This window comes from Tachyglossus aculeatus, chromosome 4, assembly GCF_015852505.1.
Source record: "Tachyglossus aculeatus isolate mTacAcu1 chromosome 4, mTacAcu1.pri, whole genome shotgun sequence".
Classification (NCBI taxonomy): domain Eukaryota; kingdom Metazoa; phylum Chordata; class Mammalia; order Monotremata; family Tachyglossidae; genus Tachyglossus; species Tachyglossus aculeatus.
Window position 1 is genome coordinate 92,705,445 of NC_052069.1, and position 26,671 is coordinate 92,732,115.

The window sequence follows — 26,671 nt, forward strand, 5'->3', positions numbered from 1 at the left end:
GGAGGAGGCAGACAATAAAACAAAACAAGTAGACAGGCAACAACTAATGCTGGAATTAGGAAATAGTAAGATTATGTTTTGGTCGATGACGACTGTCCATATGTTGCCAACTTGTGCTTCCCAAGCGCTTAGTACAGTGCTCTGCACACAGTAAGCGCTCAATAAATATGATTGATTGATTGATTGAGCCCCACGTGGGACAACCTGATCACCTTGTAACCTCCCCAGCGCTTAGAACAGTGCTCTGCACATAGTAAGCGCTTAATAAATGCCATCGTTATTATCAAGTGATAATGTGCTTCAGATGTCTGGATGTAAGCTCATTATGAGCAGGGAACATGTTTGCTAATTCTTTTGTGTTGTACTCTCTCAAGTGCTTACTACAGTGCTCTACATATAATAAGCGCTCAATAATAGAACAGTGCTTTGCACATGGCGCTTAACAAATGCCATCATTATTAATAAATACCATTGATTGATTGAATAAATGGTTCCAACTCAATCTTGGGTCCCCAGATCCAGCCACGATTGAGCCAGACATGGCTCTGTGCCCCACTTATCTCATTTTAGAACAGCACCTTTCACATAATAAGCACTTAAGAAATGCTATCATTATTTTCTGTAAAATGGGGATAAAGACTGTGAGCCCTTTGTGGGAAAGAGACTGTGTCCAACTTGATTAGCTTGCATCTACCCCAGTGCTTAGAACAGTGAGTGACATATAGTATGCACTTAAATACCATCATCATTATTATTATTATTATTATTTATTTAATACCTCCCAAAACATTCGGGGAAGAGGGTCATGGTATGCAGGCCTGGAAGGAAAGTTTCCTGTTGAGAAATAATGCCAATTTGGATTACATATTCCAGATTTTAATTTCTTCCTAATTTAAGCATTCAAAATGTACTTGTTTCTCTTAAGGAGGTTTCCACTGAGAAGGAAAAGCCAGGATTGACAGTAATATACTCAGGACTACCAATAATTCCTGTGTAGCAGATCAGCAATAACAAATGGTGATAACAATGCCATTGCGAAGCAAAGTGAAATGGAATATTAAAAAGAAGCTTTCTCCTACTTTCTTGGTTTTGTCCATTGCCTTCAGGATGGAGAGATTTAAATCTTCTAAAGCTGAGAGCACATTCTCATATTCACCCAAGTGCTGAGAAAAATATTCTGGAATGAGAAAAACAGGCAGGAAATGTGATTTTAGATCACAGAATTTCAGAGGCAAATGAATCTGACCAACAATTATCTGAAAGTTGAGTATATTAGGCCGAGTCTAACCAAAGACTGAAGGATTTCCACATGTGGATAACTCACTGGGATGTCATTTTATTTTTCAATCTAAAAAGAAAACTTGGTGCTGAAGAGAACAGTATCTTAACTTTAGGGGAAAGATGCCCTCTACATTTAGCAAGTCATGGAAAAATAAATCAAACAACCAATGGTCTTCAAGCACTTGCAGTATACAGAATACTATACGAAACTCTTGGGAGAGTAATAATTGTGGTAGTTTCTAAGTGTGTACTATGTGCCAAGCACTGTTCTAAGCACTGGGGTAGATACAAGGTAATCAGGTCAGACAAAGTCCATGTCTGGTCCTCACAGTCTTAATCCCCATTTTACAGATGAGGGAACCAAGGCACAGAGAAGTGAAGCGACTTGCCCAAGGTCACACAGCAGACACGTGGCAGAGCCTGGATTAGAATTCACATCCTCTGATTTTCAGGCCCATGCTCTTTCCACTAGGCCATGCTGCAGTTGAGTTGGTGGGCACAGTCCCTGCCCACTAGGAGTTTACAGTCAAAGAGGAAGACTCTGAGAAGGTAAGCTGATATAGTCAAGTTACCTCCTCAAATTTAACATGTCCAAAACAGAACTCCTTATCTTTCCACCCAATCCCTGTCATCCCCCTGACTCCCCCATCACTGTAGACAGCACCATCATCCTCCCTGTCTCACAACTTGGCATTACCCTCAACTCATCCCTCTCATTCAACCCTTATATTCAATCTGTCATGCAACCTTCACATCATCATTCAAATCTGCCCTTTCCTGCTACCACATTAATCCAAGTATTGATCCTATTCTGCCTTGAATACGGCATCAGCCTTCTTGCCGACCTCCTTGCCTCCTGGGTCTCCCCACTCCAGTCCATACTTCACTCTGCTGCCCAGATCATTCTTTTACATAATCTGTTCAGTCCATGTTTCCCTATTCCTCAAGACCCTCTAGTAGTTGCCCATCTACTTCCATATCAAACAGAAACTCCTTATCATGAACTTTAAGGTTCTCAATTACCTTGCCCCCTTCTACTTTACCTTTCTGATTTCCTAATACAACCCAACCTGCACACTTGACTCCTCTAAATGCCAACTTATTCATTGTACCTCAGTCTCATCTGCCTCGCTGCCAATCCCTCACCCACAACCTGCCTCCGGTCTGAAACACCATGCCTCTTCATATCCAACAGAAGATCACTCTCTCCAACTCCAAAGTCCCATTGGAGGCACATCTCCTCCAAGAGGCCTTCCCTTATTAAGCCCTCATTTCCTCTTCTCCCACTCCCTTCTATGTTGCCATTGCACTTGAACTTTCATCCTATGTTCACCGCTCCTTCAGTCCCACAGCACTTATGTTCATTTCTGTCATTTATTTACATTTAATATCTTTCTCCCCCTCTAGACTATATGCTCGATGTGGGCAGGAATGCATCTACCAACTCTGCTATACTGTACACTCTCAAGTGCTTAGTATAATTATCTGCACACAGTAAGCACTCGATAAATATGATTAACATGGACTACAGATAGAGGGAAATGTCAGGATATAAGGATATGTACGTAAGTGCTATGAGTCTGAGGGTGGGGTGGCTTTCAAGTGACATAAGTGTGGAGATTCAAGTGCATAGGTGACATAGAAAGGGGAGTGATTAGGGGAAATGAAGGCTAAACTGGGGAGTCCTCTTGGTAGAGATATGACTTTACAATGGCTTTGTAATAATAATAATAATAGCATTTGTTAAGCCCTTACTATGTGCAAAGCACTGTTCTAAGCACTGGGGGGATACAAGGTGATCAGGTTGTCCCACGTGGGGCTCACAGTCTTAATCCCCATTTTACAGATGAGGCAACTGAGGCCCAGAAAAGTTAAGTGACTTGCCCGAAGTTACATAGCTGACAAGCGGCAGAGCTGGGATTAGAACCCATGACCTCTGATTCCCAAGCCCAGGCTCTTTCCACTGAGCCACGCTCCTTCGTAGGAAGGGAGAGTGAGGGTCTGTCAACTACGAAGGGAAAGAGAGTTCCAGGCCAGAGGGAAGATATATGCAAGGAGTCATTGGCAGGATAGATGGAATGGATGTACAGTAAGTAGGTTGGTGTTAGAGGAGTGGAGTGTGTAAACTGGAATGTAATAGGAAATCAAGTTATGGTAGGAGAGAGTGAACTGATTGAGTGCCTTAAAGTCAATGGAAAGGAGTTTTTTTTTTCCAGTGGTATTTGTTGAACGCTTACTGTGTGTCATGCATTGGACTAAGCACTGGGGAAAACACAACTTAATGAACTGGACACAGTCCATGTCCCACATGGGGCTCACAGTATTAATCCCTGTTTTACAGATGAGGTTAACTGAGGCACAGAGAAATAAATGTCTTGCCCAAGATCACACAGCAGACAAGTGGCAGAGCCAGGATTAGAACCCAGGTCATTCTGATTCCCAGGCCCGTGCTCAATCCACTGGCCATGCTGCCCTGCTTTCTGTTTAATGCAGAGGTGAATGGGCAACAATCGGAGGGTCTTGAGAAGTGGAAAGATATGGACTAAACGACTTTTAGAAAAAAATAATCTGGGCAACAGAGTGAATGAAGTATGGGTTGGAGTGGGGAGAGTGAGGAGGTGGGAAGGTCAGCGAGGAGGCTAATAATAACAATATTTGTTAAGTGCTCACTATGTGCCAGGCACCCTACTAAGATCTGGGGTAGATACAAGCAAATTGAGTTGGACACAGTCCCTGTCCCCTGTGGGGCTCACAGTCTCAATCCCCATTTGAGAGATGAGGTAACTGAGGCACAGAGAAGTGAAGTGACTTGTTCAAGGTCACCCAGTAGACAAGTGTGGCTCAGTGAAAAGAGCATGGGCTTTGGAGTCAGAGGTCATGGATTCAAATCCTGGCGCTGCCAATTGTCAGCTGTGTGACTTTGGGCAAATCACAACTTCTCTGTGCCTCAGTGACCTCATCTGTAAAATGGGGATTAAGACTGTGAGCCCTTGGTGGGACAGCCTGATCACCTTGTAACCTCCCCAGTGCTTAAAACAGTGCTTTACACATAGTAAGTGTTTAATAAGTGCCATTATTATTATTATTATTATTAAAGTGGCAGAGCCATGACCTTCTGATTCACCCATGACCTTCTCATTCCCAGGCCCATGCCCTATCCACTAAGTCATTATGATAATGGACCAAGAAGAGAGTTGGTGGAGAGGTGGTGAAATTGGTGGGTGTATAGAATTTGTTCAAGGTGTTTAGACAGGAAAGGGAGCAGGAAGATGGGGGTGATGGCTAAATGGCGCTGTGGAATCAAGGAAAGGCTTTTTTTATTGTGTGAGAGGCTAGAGCACATTTGAAGTCAGAGAAAATGCTCTGCAAACACAGAAAGCATTCAATATATACCAATGATTGATTGATGGGCCACCATGGAAAGTCAAAGCCTTATTTTAGCAGTCAGTGTGGTGAGAAGGATGGGGGTAGGTGTTTTTAAGAGGTATAAGGAACTGGAGTCAGAGACCCAAGTAGATGGGGTAGATTTTGAAAACAGATTGGAGACTTCATGTTGACTTTTTCAGTGGGAATGAGGAGGAGGAGGAGGAGGAGCATGGGGCAGTGAAGGAGTGAGGATGCTCCTAATACCTGTCAAATGTCTAATCATTCTCTGCCACTCATGATCCCATCTTGGAAAAGTTGGGAGCATTGATTGTCCCTTTTGGGATATATTTTGGTCCACCTCCCTCCTAATACTGCCAGCCTGTCTATTTTTCTCACTTTTGCTCTATTGGTAGACTCGTCCTACCTCTTCCCTCCCATCTCTAGAGAATTGACTCTACAGCCTTTCCCCAGTCTCATCTTCTAAATCCTCTCCATGTCTCTCCTTCCCTCTTCCTTATCCCTCCCCGGATAATAAGAATTATGATTGTGATATTTGGTAAGCACTTACTGTATGTCAATCATTGTTCTTACGTGCAGAGGTAGATACAAAATAAGATTGGACACCGACCCTGTCCCAGATGACGGTCACAGATTAAGTGAGGGGAAAGAACAGACATTGAATCCCCATTTTAACAAAGAGGAAACTGAGGCACAGAGACGTTACATAGCAGGGAAGTGGCAGAGCTGATATTCGAATCAAGGTCCTCTGAATCCCAGGCCTGTGTTCTTTCCACAAGGTGATGCTGCTGGTCAATGTGGCATAAAGACCCCCTTGCTACAGTATTAAAATGAAGAACCAAAAGAAAAACCCTCTAGCCATCAAAACATTCCAAAACAATAAAGGGGATATGAAATCTGCCCAAGATCTGAATGGAAATGCTGCATTGAGTTCTTTGAAAACCTTTTAGGCATTCTGTGAATATTTATGAGAGAGAATTTCAAATGCAATGGCCCTCAAATCATATTTTAACTGAGAAAATTTACATAAAGAAAAATTCAACAGAAAAAGCCAAGATTTAAAACCACAACAAAGACTTTTATTTCTCTAGCCAACCATCCCAAGTGTATGGAAATGTGGTAAATAGTTTTCTTACCAAGATGCAGGCCTACTTCCAGAGCTGGGCCAAAGAACAGCAGGAGGCAGAAGGGTCATTTTGTGCTCAGTCAATTTCTCCTAATGGCTTAGCTTCCCCATAGAAGTGGGTACAAACTCCACTCCTTGCATGGAGATAAACTCTTCCCAGAAAGCCCTAATAACTGCTGGGAAATAAATTAGCCCTTTTGTCTATGGGGAAATGCATTTTTTCCTTTTCTTTCTCTGCAATTCACTTTCCCATCTCAAAAAGGAGATCGAATTTGGATATCTTGAAATCTTCTAGCTCTGACCAAAGATTGATTGACTGTAGACCAATGCAGCCCATTCTATCAGTTATCTCCCCTTCTCTGCCTTGCTTCCTCAAGCAATCAGTAATATTTATTGAGCACCAACTATGTGTAAAGCACTGTACTAGGTCCTTGGGAGAGTAAAATAGATTTAGAGGGCAAAATCCCTGCCCCCAAGGAGCTCATAACCTAAAATCCTCTCCTCCCCTCCCTAGTCCTGAACTGGGATGGCCTGTCCTCCACTGACTGGGCTTGGCCACTTGTTTTAGGTGGTCCATCTCCTTCCTTCCTTCAATTATCTGGGACCCCAGGGTCCAGGCCTCCAGGCTGCACATCCCAACCCCAGCAACTCCGTCTGGTGGAGGAGGTGGTCAAGGTTCTAGTTGCTCACTAGTCAATGATTCATTCAGTCATATTTATTGAGCACTTACTGTGTGCAGAGCACTGGACTAAGCACCTGGAAAGTACAATTCGGCAACAGATAGAGACAATCCCTACCCAACAACGGGATCACTAGAATGTCATGACCAGAGCTGAATGTGAGCTAAAAGGAGGACTATCATCATCCAAAAATTTGAACCAATTCAAGGAGTACAGTCCTGGGAGTCAGAGGACATGGGTTCTAATCCTGGCTCTGTCAATTGCTTGCTGTGTGACCTTGGGCAAATCATTTCATTTCTCTGTGCTTCAGTTTCCTCAGCAATAAAATGGGGACTTAATGCCTGTTCTCCCTCCCACTTAAGCTGAGTGCCCCCTGTGTGACAGGGACTGTGTCTGCTCTAATTAATTTATATGTACCCCAGTGGTTAGAACAGTGTTTGACACATAGTAATCAGTAAATACCATAAAAAATGTCATGATAGGCTGTTAAAAAAAGCCAGACAATTCAAAGGGAAACACCTTGAACGTGGAAGACCATTTATTACAAGTGTGCCATTTTGTGAACACGGAGGGTCATGACTAGTAGAAGATGCCCAAAGTTACAAGATTATCTAACAAATAGGGAAGAGCATGATAAAGGGAGGTTTCCAAAAAATGGGATCTATAAGGTTGAAATATCAAAAATAGAGGACATAAAAATGTCTGTGGCCAGGGCTGGGACTACCTCAGAAGGCATTCAGGGCAATGAGACATTTTGCCCTTTCCCAAAAAGGGTGCAGAAGTGTAGTAGAGCCTCTTGGTCTATAAAACCCCACTCCCGAGTGACATCACAAAAGTGGTTGCCAAGCAAGCCCCAGAAGCCTTATCCCAGTAAACTCTATTTTTGAAAGTAGCCATTGTGGTCCTTACCCAGTCTGCTTGTTGCAGGTTGTCCAACCTCGTTGCGGTCAGATATAAGAAGGCAACTATATTTATAAATAAAGATTTTAGCTTTCCATTACATGGTAAGCTCCTATTGGGTAGGAATTGTGTCTACCAACTACAATGTACTGTCCTTTCCCAAGTGCTTAGTAGGGGGTCCTGCACACAGTAAGCACTCAAGAAATAGTAGTGATTGATTTTAGGTTAAACGTAAAATCATGGTTCTGGAGAGTCATCAGGTGGAGTTCAAAATCATTCATTCATATTTATTGAGTGCTTACTGTGTGCAGAGCACTGTACTAAGTGCTTGGGAAGTACAAATCAGCAGCATATAGAGATGGTCCCTACCCAACAACAGGCTCACAGTCTAGAAGAAATTCTGATTTGTGCTCATTCCCATCCTCTGGTATCCAGAATAGCTCTTTATAGGGAGCTGTCTGATTTCATTTTACCATCTAAGAAAAATATGGGCTGAGGGGAGGGGTATGGAGGTAGTAACTCCAATATTAATTATCACCCCAGTAGTTCACCCCAACACCAACAATTTATTTCTAGCTTCAATTTATCTATATAGGAACACACAAACATATTTAAACACCACACATATATACACAAATGCACATTATAAATTGCATATTGTATTAGTGTGCTTGCATATATATTTGAACCCAATTATTTATTCTGCTATTTTCTCCTGATACTTTGATATTATTTCCTGTCATATCCTTGTTCTTCCTATACCCATTACTTGTAAATAACATTTATCCATCTTTCTCCACTGTCCATTATTCTCCCCAGTTACAGTAAAATTCCTTGAGGACAGGAAGGGAACATATATCTTGCCTCTACTGAATTTCCCAAGCACTTAGTATAATAATAATAATAATAACATTTGTTAAGTGTTTACTATGTGCTAACAACTTGTAATAAATACTGAGTAGATTCAAGATAATCAGGTCCCACATGGGCTCATATTCTAAGTAGGAACGAGCACAGGTATTGAACCTCCATTCTGCAATGAGGGAACTGAGGCACAGAGAAGTTAAGCAACTTCCCCAAGGTTAAACAGCAGTTAAGTGGTGAAGCTGGGATTAGAACCCAGTTCCTCTGACTCTCAGTCCCATGCTAGGGCTTTATATTGAGTTGGTGATCAATAAATATCATTGATTGACTTAGTGATTCTAAATTAGGCACTATAGTTTCAAGCTGGAAATATTTGTGCATAAAAAGACATTGAATTACATAGGTATATGAATAAGAAGGAAGATATTTATAGAAATCAATCAAGATGTTTATTATTTGGTAAAGACTTATTAGAAATTTAATATTCCAGTCTTCAAAAATCTTTCTTAAAAATTACTTCCAAATAAGAAGCAAGAACCTAATTCCATAAAAATTCATCACAACGATCCTCCACACATCCACAAATATCTCAGACACTTAGTTCTGAAGTAGAATGATTCTACATAAATGCAGTTACAATTAGAGAGATGATGAGAAAGCTTAAAAGCTGGGTGGGATTGGGAAAGCAATAATCATGTTCCCATTCATGTTGAAACCAGAACAAAAGGCAGTAAGAATACAAAGCTAAGCCTTCTGAAATTGAGCATGGCCAAGTTAGTTGGAGTGTGGAAAAAAAGGACTGAATCTAAATGAAGTAAGTCATTGTCATACCATAATAAAACGTGGGCAAAATCTAATGAGAAATTGCAATTGCAGGTAAAAAATTTAAGCAGGTTGTTGAAAGTGGTGAATATTTCAAGAAGAGTATGTGAAAAAGGGTTATAGGGAATATTAAAAAGGTTTTGAATATAAAAAGGAAATGTGATGAAATAAAATGTTCACAAACAGAAAGAACAGTCAGCTCCAAAGTGTAAGTCTGGTAGAGTGTAAAATTCTTCCTTCACTTCATTAGCTCCTCTGTTTAGAGTAAAAACTCACTTCTCCGTTAAGAGAACAAGCTCCTCCACTACCGTTTATGTTCACTGTGGTCAGGGAAATTGTCTCATTCTCTGTAAGCTCCTTGAGGACAGGAACTGTGTGTCTACCAACCCTATTATATTATCCCAAGGGCTTAGAAGAGTGCTCTATACCCAGTAAGTTCTCAATACCACTGATTGATTGATTCTATGGTACATTCCCTAGGGCTTAGTACAGTGTTGTGAACCCAGTGGCTTCTGAATAAATACCTTTCCTACTGCAATCATCTATCTGTGGGCTTCAGACAATGAGGGTGGCATGTGAAATCAGCAAACTAAGCCAGTCATCTGTTTGTCTTCAATCAGTCATTGGTATTTATTGAGCCCTTACTATGCGCAGAACATTGTACTAAGCATTTGGGAAAGTACAATACATCATCATCATCAATCGTATTTATTGAGCGCTTACTATGTGCAGAGCACTGTACTAAGTGCTTGGGAAGTACAAATTGGCAACATATAGAGAGAGTCTCGACCCAACAGTGGGCTCAGAATTAGCAGACCCATTCCTTGCCCACAATAAGTTTACACTCTAGAGGGGGAGGCATACATTAATATAAATAAATATGTAATTTACAATAAATAATTTTAAAAGTATGTACATAAGTGTTGTGGGGTTCACTTGGCAAATGAGAATCACAGCCAGGCAAATTGATATGGAATCACTTTGGTGGTGCAAGTGTACTGATTGATTTTATTTAGACTCCAGCATAAATATCTCTTTCCTGGTCACCCAAGCAGGGTATACAATCTAGAATATGAGATGTGCACCAGTTTTGGATGAATCCAAACCCAGAATTTTAAGGGCATGAACCCAGACAGCAGAAAAAAAAAACCCAGCCGTATGGGTGAGATTAGAACAATTTCTACCCATGAGGTACAGATGTTAGCCTCTGGGAGAGTGCTAGATGATTTCTCATAATAATTAAAATCAGAGAGAGATTCAAGATTAGAGAAGCAGCATGGCCTAGTGGATAGGGCATGACCCTGGGAGTCAGAAGGACCTGGGTTCTAGTCCTGGCTCCACCTCTTGTCTGGTGTGTGACCTTGAGCAAGTCACTGAACTTCTCTGTGACTCAGTTACCTCATCTGCAAAATGGGGATTAAGGCTCGGAGCCCTATGTGGAACAGGGACTGTGTCCAACCTGATTATCTTGTATCTACCCCAGCATTTAGTACAGTGCCTGGCACTTAGTAAGCACTTAAATACCATTATTAAGATCTTGCTCATATGTCTGCAGTCTCTACCAAAAAAGGATTTTCTGCCTTTAAAAAACAAAAAAAGCCAAAACAAGAAAAAAACATTTTGCTTGCTTTTAATGTAGCTGAAAGGCAGCTGACTTTCTCAGGTTCTTATTTTTCTAGTCTTGTGAATTAGTACCAAAGTGTGAAATACTTCATATTAAACAATTGAGCTGCTCATTAATATTTGTCATTTTTCCTCTTCAGATTTAAATGAAGACGAAGGTGAGTGGAAATTGTGGGAGGAAGACAAAAAACAGAACTGGGAAGAAACAAAAGTCTTGCATTTACATACAAAAAGAAATAATCTGGGATTTAGCTTGTTGCTCTCAATTAGTTCTGTGAAATGACGTGTTATTTAGTGCAGTTCAGGATTCTGGAAAGGATGAGGGATGTGAGATATTAAAAGGATAAGAAAATATCAAAAGGAAGTCAGCATATGTTTCATTGATTATACTAAGGCCTTTGACTGCGTAGATCATGAGATACTCTGGAGCACATAAAGGAAAATGGCATGCCAGACCATTTAATTGCATTAATACGGAACCTGTATGGTGAACAGGAGGCTACAATAAGAACAGAGTCTGGAGAAAAAGACTGATTTCCCGTTAGTAAGGCTGTAAGGCAAAGATGCATCTTATCGCCGTATCTGTTCATCCTTTATACCGAATACATAATGAGAAGCCAGAGTGCAGGGAGTAAAGATTGGAGGAAGGAATATAAACGACCTTCATAATGCTGATGATACTACCCTGCTAGAAGGGCTTATTACTAAACAGAGCAAAAAGATGGGCCTACATTTAAATGTCAACAAAACAAAGATCATGACAACTGAAAGTTCTAACACATTTGTAGTGGATGGACAGAATATTGGAATAATTGACAATTTTTCTCTGCTGGGATCTTTAATCAATAATAAAAGAACTAATAGTCAAGAAATACGCCGAAAATTTGTGTTAGGAAGACTTGCTATGAAGAGCCTGGAAAAAGTTATGAAATGTCCTGATGTAACAATTGCCACAAAAATACAAATTGTCAATTCTTTGGTGTTTCCAGTGACAGTGTATGGATCTGGAAGGTGGACAGTGGAAAAAACAGGCTAGAAAGAGCATCGATTCTTTTGAAATTTGATGTTGGATAAGGTTTTTGCAAATGCCATGGACTGCCCAAAAAAACAAATAAATGGATTTTGGAGCAATTAAGCCAGAGTGGCCTTTGGAAGGCCAAATGATTCAACTTAGAGTAGCATATTTTGGAGGACTAATTCTCTGAAGAAGACATTAATGCTAGGAAAAATTCAGGAAAACTGTGAAAGAGGCAGACCAGCAGCTAGATGGATAGACACCATCACAACAATAATGGAAGAACCATTAGCAAGGTGATGGATTATGGCAGAAGACAGGACGTTCTGGGGAAAATGTATACATAGATAGAGTCACTATGAATCAGAAGCGACTTGACAGCACAGTAATTTATTGGTTAACATTTCTAACCCACTTGATGACCCTAGAAAAATAGAAAAACCCTCAAAATCTTAAAGACTTGTGGGAAAGGATGTGAATCTGCATAATGTAGTGGAAAGAGCATAGGCCTGTGAGTCAGAGGACCTGGATTTTAATCCTGGCTCCAGCACTTACTTTCTGTGCACACTTGGGCAAGTCACTCTAGTTCACTGTGCCTCAGTTCCCTCATCCGCGAAATGGGGATTCAATATGTGTTCTCCCTTCTAAGCAGTGTGGCTCAGTGGAAAGAGGACGGGTTTAAGAGTCAGAAGTCATGGGTTCTAATCCCTGCTCCGCCATTTGTCAGCTCTGTGACTTTGGGCAAGTCACTTAACTTCTCTGTGCCCCAGTTACCTCATCTGTAAAATGGGGTTTGAAGACTGTGAGCCCCACATGGGACAACCTGATTACCTTGTATCTCCCTCAGTGCTTAGAACAGTGCTTGACACATAGTAAGCACTTAACAAATACCATTATCATCAATATCATTCTACTTAGGCTGTGAGCCCCATGTACACCTGATTATCATGTATCTACCCCAGTGCTTGGCACAATACTATTGTTATTAATATTCTCATTATTATTACTGTAGCAATCAAAAGTACTGGCTATTATGGAACACACCAATGGTAACTTTGAAAAGCAGCATATCTTTGGCGGTGCTGGCAGTCAATTTCTCTCATATAAATGAGTTCCAAAAAATAAAACAACATGAAATTGAGAAAGCAGGCTAGAAGACTAATCTTAAATGCAATTGAAGCTTTTCCATATTCACCTAGATGGGGCTATATCACAAGGATCAAATCTCACACCACTTCCATATTGCTGCCATTGGAATGTAAAAATCTCAAAACACTTTGTTTTTCACTCATCTCTTTGCTCTTCTGATACATGAAGACAATGAATCATTTTATCATTTAGAGTTAGACATGCAGAAATTTATCCAAGAAGAGTGAACTATATGTTTTGCTAGTGTCATTCATTAATAATTGAAATACAGTAAGGAAGAGGAAATTTCTGTGCTGTGCTGGAAGGACATAAAGGCATAAATAGACTTCACTAAGGATTTTTACCACAGAAGAGAACACAAAGTTAATCTAAACATTGATTTAACAATAAGTTCTGGCTGGAGATAGTTCTGAAAGTAATGGACTCATCTCAGTAACAACTCATCCCTCAAGAACAAAATAATGAGCCCCCTGTGAAACAGTGAGAACAGAAAAATGTGTTTATTTGATCATTTGAGAGGATCCCAATTTGGTTTTGATAGTTTTTCTGAAATATCCTCTTTATCCTTCTTAGATGTATGTCTCGATGCTTCCCAAGATGCTCAAAGTCAAGCAAATCACATCTTATCATTTATTCCCTTCCATTCTCAAATACACTTCAAGTACAGTGTGACATGCGTGGGTTTAATCTTAAGGAAGCTTACCACACAGTTCTTCTGTGTCAAGATTGCTGAAAAGACAAAGGAAAGGAAATATGATCAGCTGAAAATATTTGACTTGGGTTATTGAATAACTGAATACATTGGTTGCTCCACCCCAAAATATCTACCAGTAGAGCTTTATGGAATTTGAATGGCAAACAGACCTGAACCAATCAATCATATTAATCATGTACAGAGCTTGGGAGAGTACAGTATAACACGTTCCCTTCCAACAAGGAGTTTACAGTCTAGAAACAGACATTAATATAATTAAAATTCAAGGTATGTACATAGCTGCTGAGGGGTTGAGGGTGAGGTAATTATGGTATTTACTATAATAATAATAATAATAATGATGGCATTCATTAAGCGCTTACTATGTGCAAAGCACTGTTATAAGCACTGGGGAGGTTACAAAGTGATCCGGTTGTCCCACGGGGGGCTCATAGTCTTAATCCCCATTTTACAGATGAGGTAACTGAGGCCCAGAGAAGTTAAGTGACTTGCCCAAAGTCACACAGCTGACAACTGGCAGAGCCGGGATTTGAACCCTTGACCTCTGACTCCAAAGCCCGCACCCTTTCCACTAAGCCACGCTGTACTAAGTGCTTGGAAAGGTACAATACAATAGAATGGGCTGACCCATCCCTGCCCACAACAAGGTTTCCTTCCCCTTGCTCCACTTTTCCTCATGCTCCCCATTTCCTTTTTCAGTCAATCAGTGATATTTATTGAGTGCTTACTGTATAGAGCACTGCACTTGGGAAAATACCATACAGTTGGTTGTACTTTCCAAGTGTCTCCCCCTTCTTGACTGTGAGCCCACTGTTGGGTAGGGACCATCTCTATATGTTGCCAACTTGTACCTCCCAAGCGCTTAGTACAGTGCTCTGCACACAGTAAGTGCTCAATAAATATGATTGAATGAATGAATGAAACAGTTAAATAAAACAAAGTTAAAAAAAAGTTAAACAGGCATTAGGAGAGCTTGGCTCAATAGTCATTTGGAATGACCATTGTAATCACAAAAGACAACAAAATGGCTTTATTCTTATAGAAGCAGCGTCATCTGTGGAAAGAGCACAGTCCTGGGAGTCAGAGGACCTGGATTCTAATTCTGGTTCCACTGCCTATCTGCTGTGTGACCTTGGGCAAATCTCAACTTCTCTGTGCCTCAGTTTCTTCATCTGCAAAATGAGAATTCAATACATGTTCTCCCTCCTACATAGCCTGGGAGTCCCATATGGGACCTAATTATCTTATATCTACCTCAGTGTTAGTACAGTGCTCTGCACACAGTAAGCACTCAATAAATATGACTGAATGAATGATATGAATGTCATAAAATAAGTGCTTAACAAATACCACAAGAAGCAGCATGACCTAGGCAAAAGAGCATTGGCCTGGGAAACAGAGGACTGAAGATCAGCTCTGCCATTCGCCTGCTGTGTAACGTTGAGCAAATCACTTCAATTTTCTGTGCCTCAAGTTACCTCAACTGTAAAATGGGATTAAATCTTCCTCCCTCTAATTTTGACTATGAGCCCCATGTGGAACAGGAACTGTGTCCAACCTAATAAACCTGTACCTACCCCAGTGCTGAGAACAGTGCTTGACACATAATAAATGTTTAACAAATGCCACAGTAATTATTATGTAAAATCCTCAATTTTTTTTTAAACCTAGCACATCTGAGGACAGTGAACTAGTGATCAACCCTTTCTCTTGGAGACTGTAAACTCGATGTGGGCAGGGAATGTGTCTGCTTTATTGTACTCTCCCAAGCACTTAGTACAGTGCTCTGCACACAATAAGTGCTCAATATATACAGTTGACTGACAAATCAATATAAACTTTTATGCAAGGAAGAGCATTCATGCGTTCATTCAACACTACTGATTGAACACCTCCTTAGTGCAAGGCAATGCATGAGTTGCCTGGGAAAATGCAATTAAAGTAAAACATACGGTCCCTTCCCAATAGAAGCTAACACTTTAATGGAAGACTTTACAGTGTAATGGAGAAGATTTTAGAACTATTATTTCTGACAGTCATGAGGAGAGAGCTGCCTAACAATATCTGAAGAATGGTACAAGAACACTGATTTAGACACGGCCCCTGGCTCATAGGAAGCTTACAATTGAAAGGAATGGGGGTAGGTGAAGGGGGAGCCAAAGTTAGACACAAAAGAAACAAGGTAGTGAACACAACAAATAATTAAATAGCAATGATAATAGTTCTATGAAAATTACAGCAACATACCAACAGAGATTAGTAGCTATGTGAGATTGTTGCATTCCAGGGAAGGAAAATCTACATTTCACAGTGCTTGGCACATAGTAAGTGCTTAACAAATACCATTATTATTATTATCATTATTATAGGTTTTATGCTAATTATGGTGTGGTGTAGAGCCGAGTTGGTTAAATGGGATCTAGTTCATGTGGCTTCAAGGCAGAAATTCAAACCAATGTTCCTAGGATTGAGAACAAAATCTATTTTACACATAAAAAGAGCCCTTTCCTGTCTAAGCCTTGCCTTCTACATTCATTCATTGTCATATTTATTGAGTGCAGAGGACTGTATTAAGTGCAATACAGTCCTCTGTACAATTCAGCAACAAATACAGATAATCCCTACCCAACAACGGGCTCACATCACTTATGCAGTTGGATCTATTCTCCTTAAGCACTCGATATTCATACTGGCTCCATAGTATTTATGTACATATCCATCTGTAATTTATTTTAGTATCTGTCTCCCTCTTTAGTCAGTAAATTTCTTGTGGGCAGGAATCATGTTTACTGCCTCTATTGTACTGCACTGTTCCAAGCACTTAGTACAGTCCTCTGCACACAGTGAATGCTAAATGAATACTATTGATTAATTGACTGAACCAAGGTGATAGACAATGAAACACACATTTCTGGCAAACAAATACCTTATAAGCAGTGTAGCCTACTGGAAAGAGCACAGGCCCAGGAGTCAGAGGACCTGGGTTCTAATCCCAGCTCCCCCACTAACCTGCTGGGTGACCTTAGGCAAGTTAGTTAGCTTCAATATGCCTCAGTGTCCTTATCTATAAAATGGGGATAAAGTACTTGTTCTAATTCCCTTAGACTGAGAGTGCCATATAGGATAGGGACTGTATATGTTATGATTTTCTAATATCTATCCCAGAGTTTAGATAGGTACTTTGCAAATACAAAGAGCACCTAGATATTGTTATTCGCGTTACCATTTTTTCCAACATTATAATTATTATTTAGTTGACGATTCACAAGGAATACAGCAGCTCTATGAAACAGGGACAAATATACCTGTTGATAGTCAGGATGTTGGAGAAACATTAGCACACTGCAAAAAGTTAGAGAAGCAGCATGGTCTAGTAGAAAGAGCACGGGCCTGGAGTCAGAAAGACCTGGGTTCTTATCCCAGCTCTGCCACTTGTTGCAGGTCTCTGTGCCTCAGTTACTTCATCTGTAGAATGGGGATTAAGACTAGGAGCCCTTTGTGTGACACAGACTATGTCTAGCTTCATTAATTTGTAATAATGATAATAATAATAATAATAATGATGATATGTGCCAAGCACCTACCCCAGTGTTTAGTACAGTGCCTGCCATATTCATTCATTCATTTAATCGTATTTATTCATTCATTCATTCTTATTTATTGAGCTCTTACTGTGTGCAGAGCACTGTACTAAGCGCTTGGGAAGTACAAGTTGGCAACATATAGAGATGGTCCCTGCCATATAGTAAGTGCTTAACAAATACCATATAATAATAAGTAATAATAAAGTATTTCCAGGGGATTTGCAGCAAACTACTGTCAGCAGCTCTGCCAGATTTCCTGGCTTGGTTCACCAGTTAGGGAACACCTAGTCTAAGACTTCAGACTCATTCAACTTTGGCTTCTTGGAGATTGAGCATGTGAGGAAGAGAGCTGGATAAGTATGTCATGAATTTTATCAATGAAGGCAGTCAAGATGAATAATTCAGGAGAAAAAATATCTGCTTCAATACTTCAACTATCATTTATTTTCTTCCCTAGACATTATCCAACCTTGGTTTCACTGGCCCTGTCCTCTCTGGCCACCGCTGTCTCTCTCTGGCTCCTCCTCTGCCTCCCATTTCCTAACTGTGGGGGTCCCTGAAGTCTCAGTTCTGGGTCCCCTTCTATTCTCCATCTTTACCCTCTCTCTTGGAGACTCATTCCCGCCCATGGCTTCATCTATCACCTCTACTTGGATGATTCCCAAATCTACATCTCCAGCCCTGATCTCTTTCCTCTGAAGTCTCATATTTCTCCAGGCTTCAGGACATCTTTACTTGGATGTCCCACCAACACCTTCAAATTTAACACATCTAAAACAGAACTCCTCATATTCCCACCCAAATCCTGTCCACTCCCTGACTTTTCCATAACTGTAGGCAGCAACACCATACTCCCTGTCTCCATAACCTTGACTCATCTCTCTCATTCAACCCAAACATTAAAACTGCCACAAAATCTTGTCAGTTCAACTTTACATCATTGCTAAAACCTGCTCTTTTGCCTCCATCTAAACTACTTCCATGTTAATCCACACGTTTATCCTAACCCACCTTGATTACTGCATCATCCTCCTTGCTGACTTCCCTGACTCTTCTCTCCCTACTGCAGTCCATACATAATAATAATAATAAAAATGGTATTTGTTAAACACTTACTATGTGCCAAGTACTGTCCTAAGTGCTGGAGTAGATACAAGATATCCAGGTTGGACACAGTCCCTGTCCCAAAAGGGGATCACAGTCTTAAGTCCTATTTTACAGATGAGGTAACAGACCCAGAGAAGTAAAGTGACTTGCCAAAGGTCACAGAACAGACATGTGGTGGAGCCCAGATTTGAAACCATGTCCTCTGACTCCCAAGTCTGTGCTTTTTCCACTAGGCCACATTACTCCCCACTTCACTCTGCTGCTTGGATGATTTTTTCCTACATACCATTCAGGCTATGCTTCCCCATTCCTCAAGAACCTCCAGTGGTGTTGCCCATCCACCTCCACAGAAACTCCTTACCATTGACTTTAAAGCACTCGCTGTGACCCCTCTTACCTTGCCTCCCTAGTTTCCTACTACAACCCAGTCCACATATTTTGCTACTTTAGTGCCAACCTACTCACAGTATCTCAATCTCTGCTATTTTGCCACCGACCCCTTGCCCACATCCTGCCTCTGGCCTGGAAAGCCCTTCCTCTTCATGTCTGATAGATGATCATTCTCCCCACCTTCAAAGTCCTATTAAAATCCTATGATCTCCAAGTGGCCTTCCCCAACTAAGTGCTCATTTTTTCTACTCTCTCTCCCATCTGTGTCACCCTTGCACTTTGATTTGCACTCTTTATTCACCCCTCTCTCATCCCAGAGCATTTATGCACATATTTGTAATTTATTTATTTATATTAATGTCCATCTCCCCCTCCAGACTATAAGCTCATTGGGGCCAAAGTGTCTACCAACTCTGTTGTATTATACTCTCCAAGCATTTTGTACAGTGTTCTGTGTACAGTAAGCATTCAGTAAATGATTGATGGATTAACCCCTCTATCACCCCTCTAAACAACCCCTCTCTGGCTCAGGGGACTTCACCACCCTAACTTTCAGATCTCACTGTTATAAAATGGCTTGACAATCAAAAGTAAATGTCTGTCCCAGGCCAAGGAACTGAAAAGGAGAGGGAAGGAAGAAGAGAAAGAAAGGAAGGGGCAAGGAAGTAGGATCTCCTAGACTGGAAATATGGAGAAGCATAAACTGTTTAGTCAGTCAGTCAACTGTATTTATTGAGCATTTACTGCATGCAGGGTACTGTACTAAGCACTTGGAAGAGTATAATACAGCAGTATAAGACACATTCGCTGTCCACAACAAGCTTACAAACTATCAGGGGAAACAGATATTAATAAAAATAAACAATTACAGCTATCTACTTAAGTGCTGTGGGGCTGGGAGGGGTAATGAATAAACAGAGCAAGTCAAGGTGACTCAGAAGAGAGTGGAAGAAAAGGGAAAGAGGGCTTAGGGAAGGATTCTTGGAGGAGATGTGCCTTCAATAAGGCTTTGAAGTTTGAGGTTTAGTATTATGCATCACCTACTAGAAAAATATGTCTTTCATCAGTGAATTTTCACCTCACTGGAAATGTCCATATTCACTAAGAACTGAAGAAGATGGTCATATCTAATAAAAATAGGAAAATGGGACAGTTCTGTGAGAAAGTAAAAAAAATTAAGTTTCAGATCATATTTACATGTTCATTTTTTGCCGAAAGAAAATTGTATGCAGTGGCCAAGTAGCATAAATCATTTGATACTTTCATCCTAATAAGATTACTGAAATTGGATTTCATGGACTTTATACAACATTTTGCCTTCATAAACACTCTGTCGTCAGACAGTGGGATGAAGGCAGGCAGCAACACGCCTGAAAATAGATCAACTCAACAGAGGAAGACAGCTGGTGGACTGGGAAATGATTTCTACTTTTCTAGCGGTATAGCTTTCTCACAGAAAAATCTCCTTTGCACATGCAGGTCACATGCAACATTCAGATGAAAGGAGTTGGCCTATGTGCCTTTGTTCAGAGGGGTAGGTCTGGCAAAATCTCTGGCCTTAAATCTGACTAGGACTCATCTGCTTTTTAAGTCAGTGTCATAGTGGCACTGTAACAGTGGAAAGAGCCAACTCCTGGAAATCAGAAGATCTGGGTTCTAATCCCATCTCCGCCACTTGCCTGCTGTGTGACCTTGGGTAAATCACAACTTCTTTGTGCCTCAGTTACCTCATCTCTATAATGGTAATTAAGACTGTGCTCCTCATGTGGGACAGGGCCTGTGTCCAGCCTGGTTATCTTGTATCTACCCCAGTGCTTAGTACAGTGCTTGCCACACAGTAAGTGCTTAATGAATGCCATTAAAAAAAAAAAAAGGGAAGAGATTATTTCACGGACCGAAACAAACACTTGTCAACATAACTCCTGGAACTTTAACCCAAAACAGGGGGATTATTCGGCTGGTTTTCTGGTTTGTATTTTTTCATGGGCTTTATTTCCTCAACCTCACAGGCATATTCTTTGATCTTCCTGCCTTGACTACCATAGCTGAGGATGCTGATCGAGTTAACCTGTCGGGATAAAATGAAATCTGAATTCCTCAAAGGTGCATCCTCTTGACAAATATGTCAGTTTAAAAGGTTTGAAAATGTATGTAAACATGCTCATACTCTATTTCCTCCAAATGTTATTTATTTTCATGACTGGCTCCCTCTGTAGTCCGTAAGCTCATGGTAGGCAGAGATGGCCCCCTACCAACCTACGGTACTTTCTCAAGGGCTTAAGTGCTCTGCACGCACTAAGCAATAAATGTAAGTGATTGATTGATTAAAAGTCACCATTAACAAACTGAGCAGCTGAAAATGGATATCCTGTGATTTTAGTTATTCTCCTTAATTGATCACATGATAAGGATAAATGGGCATCCCACATTAGGGGTAGCTGTCATATTACAGGGGCTCTCTACTACTATGCAGGAGATATAAGGAAGAACTCATTAGGATCCACCTTACGGCTGGAATGGAGGCAGAGGATTTGGTGGGAGTACAAAGTCAGAAGAGAAGATGAGGTGAGAGGAACCACTACTGCTATGGCCTCACCATAGTTGAACTGGTCTTTCTGAGCATGGCCAGAAATACATCATCTGCCTGGGCCAGCAGTTTCCGTTGATGGCCCCAAAGACCAGGGTTGACCACACTATCTGCTGGGTACTGTTGCCACCAAATGCAGGTAGCAGTAGCACAGGCATTCAAGGATTGTGGCAGCTGGATATGTCTGACTCAGAGAATGCCCTTCTCCATTGGATCACAAACAATGAAATTCTGGAACACAGTCAGAGCAACAGCAGTGAGACAATACTTGTCATGCTGTACTTTAACCAGGAGGACAATGTATAGAGAATATATTTCTGCAGGATACCTAAATAACTGCTCTTTAGGGAGTTGATATGGGGCAAACAGCACCAGGGTGGGAGAATAAAAGCTTTGAATGAAGCAGTGCCTCAAAAAGGATGACAGAGAAATGGACAGGTGGGAGACAGCAACATAAGACGTCATCCTGGTGTGCAGCAATCAGAAATGCAGAGAGTGTCTAGGAACAGAGGCTGTTGGAAAGCCATGCCAGCCAGAAACAGGAACAAAGACAACTCCAGGTACTGCAAAGAGTAATCTTTATCTGATAAAGTTATTAACGGTCACTTATTTCTATTCTAATCATGAAAAAAAGAAATACAATTCTTAGTATATTCTGTGACTGGGATTTATGAGTTCAGTTTCTGTAGGAAGAATAGTAATCCAATTTCCACATGTACTTTTGAGAAAAGATAAAACTGTAGGGGTGAATTGCCATTTTAATCCTGTTAAAGCAAAAAAGCTTAGAGGCCTCTGCTCTCACCCTTCTGCTGCTCCCACTCCAATCTCCTAATACTTTATATAACTTCTATGCAGTTACATAGGCTGAAACATTTTTAAAGTCCTTAAGTGAGTCAGAAAACACCACCATAATGACAACATATCCATGAGCATTCTCTTCTAATAGAAGTAGTCATATGGCAGTCCCTAAGTATTTGTTAAGTGCTTACTATGTGCCAAGCATTGTACAAAGCACTGGGGTAGATGGCAGATAATTAGGTCACAAATCAGGTTCCCAGAAGGGCAGGTCCTCTTCAGGTGAGGGAACTGAGTCAATGAAAACTTAAATGAGTTGCCCAAGGTCACAGCAGACAAGTGGCAGAGCTGGGATTAGAAACCAGGTCCTCCGGCTCCCGGATCCACGCTCTTCCCACTAGACCACACTGCTTCTCAATGCTAAGCACTCTGCTTAGAGTTGGAGTAAATTTGGTATAATTAAGCCAGACATTTTCCCTGTCTCACAACTGAGACAGAATCTAAACAGGAGTAAAGAGATGACCCAAAACAATATTATTAGGCAGCAAAGTCAAAAGGACCAAAAAGTCAACAAGGCATGGGCAGTCCATCCCAGCCATGGGGCATTTTTCACCTTTATCTATCAATGTCATTTATTGAGTGCTTACTATGTGCAGAGCACTCTACTAGGCACTTGGGAGAGTACACCTTTATCTCTAAACCCCTTCTTTGACTATTCTGTCCCCGTGTTTCTTAGGATGCACTCTGCTTTATTGTACTCCTCCAAGAGCTTAGTACGGTGCTCGGCACAGAATAAACACTCAGTAAGTACGATTGATTGAATATATGCTTTTGTTTTGGGCCACACCACATCTCAAATCAATCAATCAATCATATTTATTGAGCGCTTACTGTGTGCAGAGCACTGTACTAAGTGCTTGGGAAGTACAAGTCGGCAACACATAGAGACAGTCCCTACCCAACAGCGGGCTCACAGTCTAAAAGGGGGAGACAGAGAACAGAGAACAAACATTAACAAATACCATAACATCCAGATTCTCTGTCTCCCCTCAGCTCAATATCTCTGATTAGAGGATCTGTGGATGTGTTCTATTAACTGTGATGGTTCATCAACAAATTATGTTTTGTCGTCATAAAATCATTTCCATATTCATAGTGAACTACCTCTGCATCCCAACCAAATAAACAAAGCTCACATGAACTACTGTGCATTGCTTTTCCTCCTTTTTTGTTCCCTACAGAAAACTGCCAATAGGAAATTTTGAAATGATTAGAAATTAATTTAACTGATGATCAACTATGTGGTTGAAATGGACTCTATGATTTTCCTCTTTTCCTGCTTTCAGGTATTTTCTAAAAGATAAAATGAAGGATGAGGCAGGCCAGAGTCTCTTTCCTATCAGCTTGGTGAAGAGACTCGCAGAGTTCCAAAAGTGTTTCATCAAAGTTTCATTGTTCTCCATAGAACAAAGAATTCCATGAGCCTTAGTTTCCTATTTTTAGTACTTTAACTTTAAGAATATCTTTGTAAAGCCTGCAGAGAATAAATCCATTAGTCTTTTAGAAATTTAAAACTTCACAATTGTGGGGCCTGCATGTGGCTGGAACCAATAAATGTTCCATTTAAACTAAGATAGAGGCAAGACTGAGTGATGAAGAAAAATGATTCCAGCATGATTTCTACATTTTCCACTTTTTCTTCAGTGAAATGTTCATTATTTTCAATTTTTTTTCAAGGTATCTAGGGCAATTTCACACACACCTAAGGAGAAATCATTGTTTCTGAAATTTCAATCCTAAAATCAAAATGCTGTTTCTTTGTAATGAGCTCAGAAGAACAAAACATAAAAGTGAGTCAATCCAAACACGGAAAATAATAAAACTTCAGAAGATAAAATTTGCTCTATATCAGGCATCTCTTCCATCCAAAACAACAGTCTACTTTACTCTGCTCTGTAAAGGCTGGCATGACAGCAATTAGGCTTTGTTTTGCAGTAATTAAGGTTATGCCGATTTCATTCATTTAGCTCAGTGGGACTTCAGCTTCTAGGAGGCATCAGATGGAATATTGCCCTGAAAATCTCAGGGATCTCTCCATACCACATGGGAAGACAAACTCTGCTTCATTGACTTTCCAAAATTACCCTGAGGATATCCACATTAAAAATTGAGAACATCAGTAACACCCTTTGAAGCAGAACTACTACAGTACAGAATGAATAATTAGTGAGAGTGGTGGGAAGTTTGGTCTGGGGCAACCAGCAAACTGTGGACTGCTTTATTCATTCAACTGTGTGTGTGCAGAGCATGGTACTAAGCGCTGGGAGAGTACCATATAACAATAAACAGACATTCCCTGTCCACAACATGCTTACAGGCTAGAGGATGAGTTTACAGTCTGTTTCTGCATATAGAAATACATTAAATGTACACCTTCTGCTATGAAATTAGACAGGAGTTTGCAAACTATGCATCTAAAGGAAGGTAAATATATTTTTAAAAAATTTTCCCCCATGACAGCTTTGGTTTGAAAAGGAATATTTTTCATTTCTCTGCCTACAGGTTTATTTACAAAAATCCAGTATATTCTCAGATCTTTATGGGAGTTTGGCATCATCCACGTGTGCAATCAAGAAAGGGGAGGCTCTCTTTGAGCAGAAGCTTTAAAAGGGTCACGATGCAAAGGGGCAAAAGAGAAGACAGCACCAAGCACTGCAAACACAACAGCAGAACAAAATCAGAGTAATACTTACCGAGTGTCCACTGAGTACAGTGGACTCTGCTAAGCATTTGGTATTATGAAAAATTAATTGTGGCATTTAAGCTCTTACTATGTGCCAGGAACTGTTCTAAGCACTGTGGTAGGTACAATGTAATCAGGTTGATTACATTGGGGCTCACGGTCTCAATCTCCATTTTCCAGATGAGGTAAATGAGGCACAGAAAAGTTAAGTGATTTGCCCAAGGTCACATAGCAGACATGTGGCAGAGCCAGAACTAGAACCCAAGTCCTTCTGACTCTCAGATCCGGGCTCAATCTGCTCTTAAGGACCTTACGTTCCAATGGGGAGAGCAATCCAGAAATATTTAGAGAAATCAAAATAAATAATTGAATGCATAATTGAATAAGCACATTTAAGTGCTTAAGATGGATATAAGTACTTGAGTGCTAAATACGGCAGATGGGTTTATATGACTTGGGATGTTGGGAATTAATCAGGGAAGTCTTATTGGAGAAGATGGGATTTCAGAGGAGCTGTGATCTATAGGATTGTGGGGAACAAAAGAGTTCCAAGCCAGAGGGAGAGCGTGAGTGAGGGGACTGAGGTGGGAAAGTCAGGAGCCGGGTACAGCTAAAAGGTTGGTTTGAAAGAAAATTGGAGCACGGAGGCAGAAGAGAGCCCATATGTAATTAATCAGGTTTATTGAATGCTTACTGTGTGCAGAGCCCTGAATTAAGCACTTGGAAGAGTACAACAGAGTTGGTAGACATGTTCCCTGCCCACAGAAGGCTTACTGTCTAGATGTGGGGTAAGATAGTTGAGAGCCTTGAAGCAGAGTGTGAGGAATTTTGCTTGAAGTGGAGAAACATAGGAAATCAGTGGAAGGTTTTGAGGAGATGTACACCAAGAGATGCCTCCAGAAAATCACCTGTGTAGCAGTAAGCAAAATAGACTGGAGAGGGGAGAGATTCCACAACATCTTTAGAATTCAACCTTTCCTCTCCAAACTGCTACCATGTTTCCCACCTTGCCTACTGCATCAGCCTCCGCGCTGGCCTCCCTGCCTTCTGTCTCTTCCCAATACAGTTTTGACTTTACTCTGCTGCCTAGATGATTTTTCTATAAAAAAAAAATTCAGTTCATGTCTCCCCACTACTCAGGAACCTCCAGTGGTAGCCCAACCACAACTGAATTAAAAATTTCTTACGATCAGCTATAAGAACCTCAATCAGCTCTACCCCTTCTATCTTACCTCACTGATCTCCTACTACAACCCAGCCTGCAGACTTTGCTCCTTTAATGCCAACCTGCTCACTGTGCCTCGATTTCATCTGCTGCCAAAACTTTGCCTACATTCTCCCTCTGGCCTGGAACTCCCTTCTCCTCCAAATCTGACAGAACACCACAGTCCGCACCTGCAAAATCCTCCCAAAACTCATATCTTGGCCGGCTAAGTCCTCATGTGCCCTTCACTCTCCTTTCTGCATTGCCTAATCACTTGAATCTGAATAGCCCAAGTACTTCTAGACTGTGAGCCTGTTGTTGGGTAGGGACCATCTCTATATGTTGCCAACTTGTACTTCCCAAGCACTTAGTACAGTGCTCTGCGCACAGTAAGCACTCAATAAATATGATTGATTGAAATAAGCCAAAGGCAACACATGCAAGCAAAATGCATCTGTCAAGGATCACATATTTTTGACTGGTGAGTTAAGCCCTGCCTCTAATCAGAGAAATAAAGAGGTGTGGTCTAAAAGAAAAAGAGTTTGCAAATGGGAGTCGAGAGGCATTGTTCTAATTCAGCTCTGCCACTAGCCTGCTAGGTGACTTGAGGTGAGTCACTTAACATCACGGTGCCAGTTTCCTCCTCTGTAAAACACGGATAAGTTGAAATGAGATTCCTGCTTTTCATGCCTTCGGGACTGT

General features: G+C 40.9%; 1 protein-coding gene across 1 annotated transcript in view; it reads right to left on the reverse strand.

The window, feature by feature from the left end:
• The window catches only part of NECAB1 (N-terminal EF-hand calcium binding protein 1), a 148,975-nt gene that overhangs the window by 72,016 nt on the left and 50,288 nt on the right, over window positions 1–26,671 (reverse strand). The window contains exons 4-5 of the mRNA XM_038745134.1: window positions 13,548–13,573; window positions 1,080–1,177 (exon numbers count right to left, since the gene is read on the reverse strand). Coding sequence (XP_038601062.1) covers window positions 1,080–1,177; window positions 13,548–13,573 — 124 coding nt within the window. The remainder of the gene's footprint in view (window positions 1–1,079; window positions 1,178–13,547; window positions 13,574–26,671) is intronic.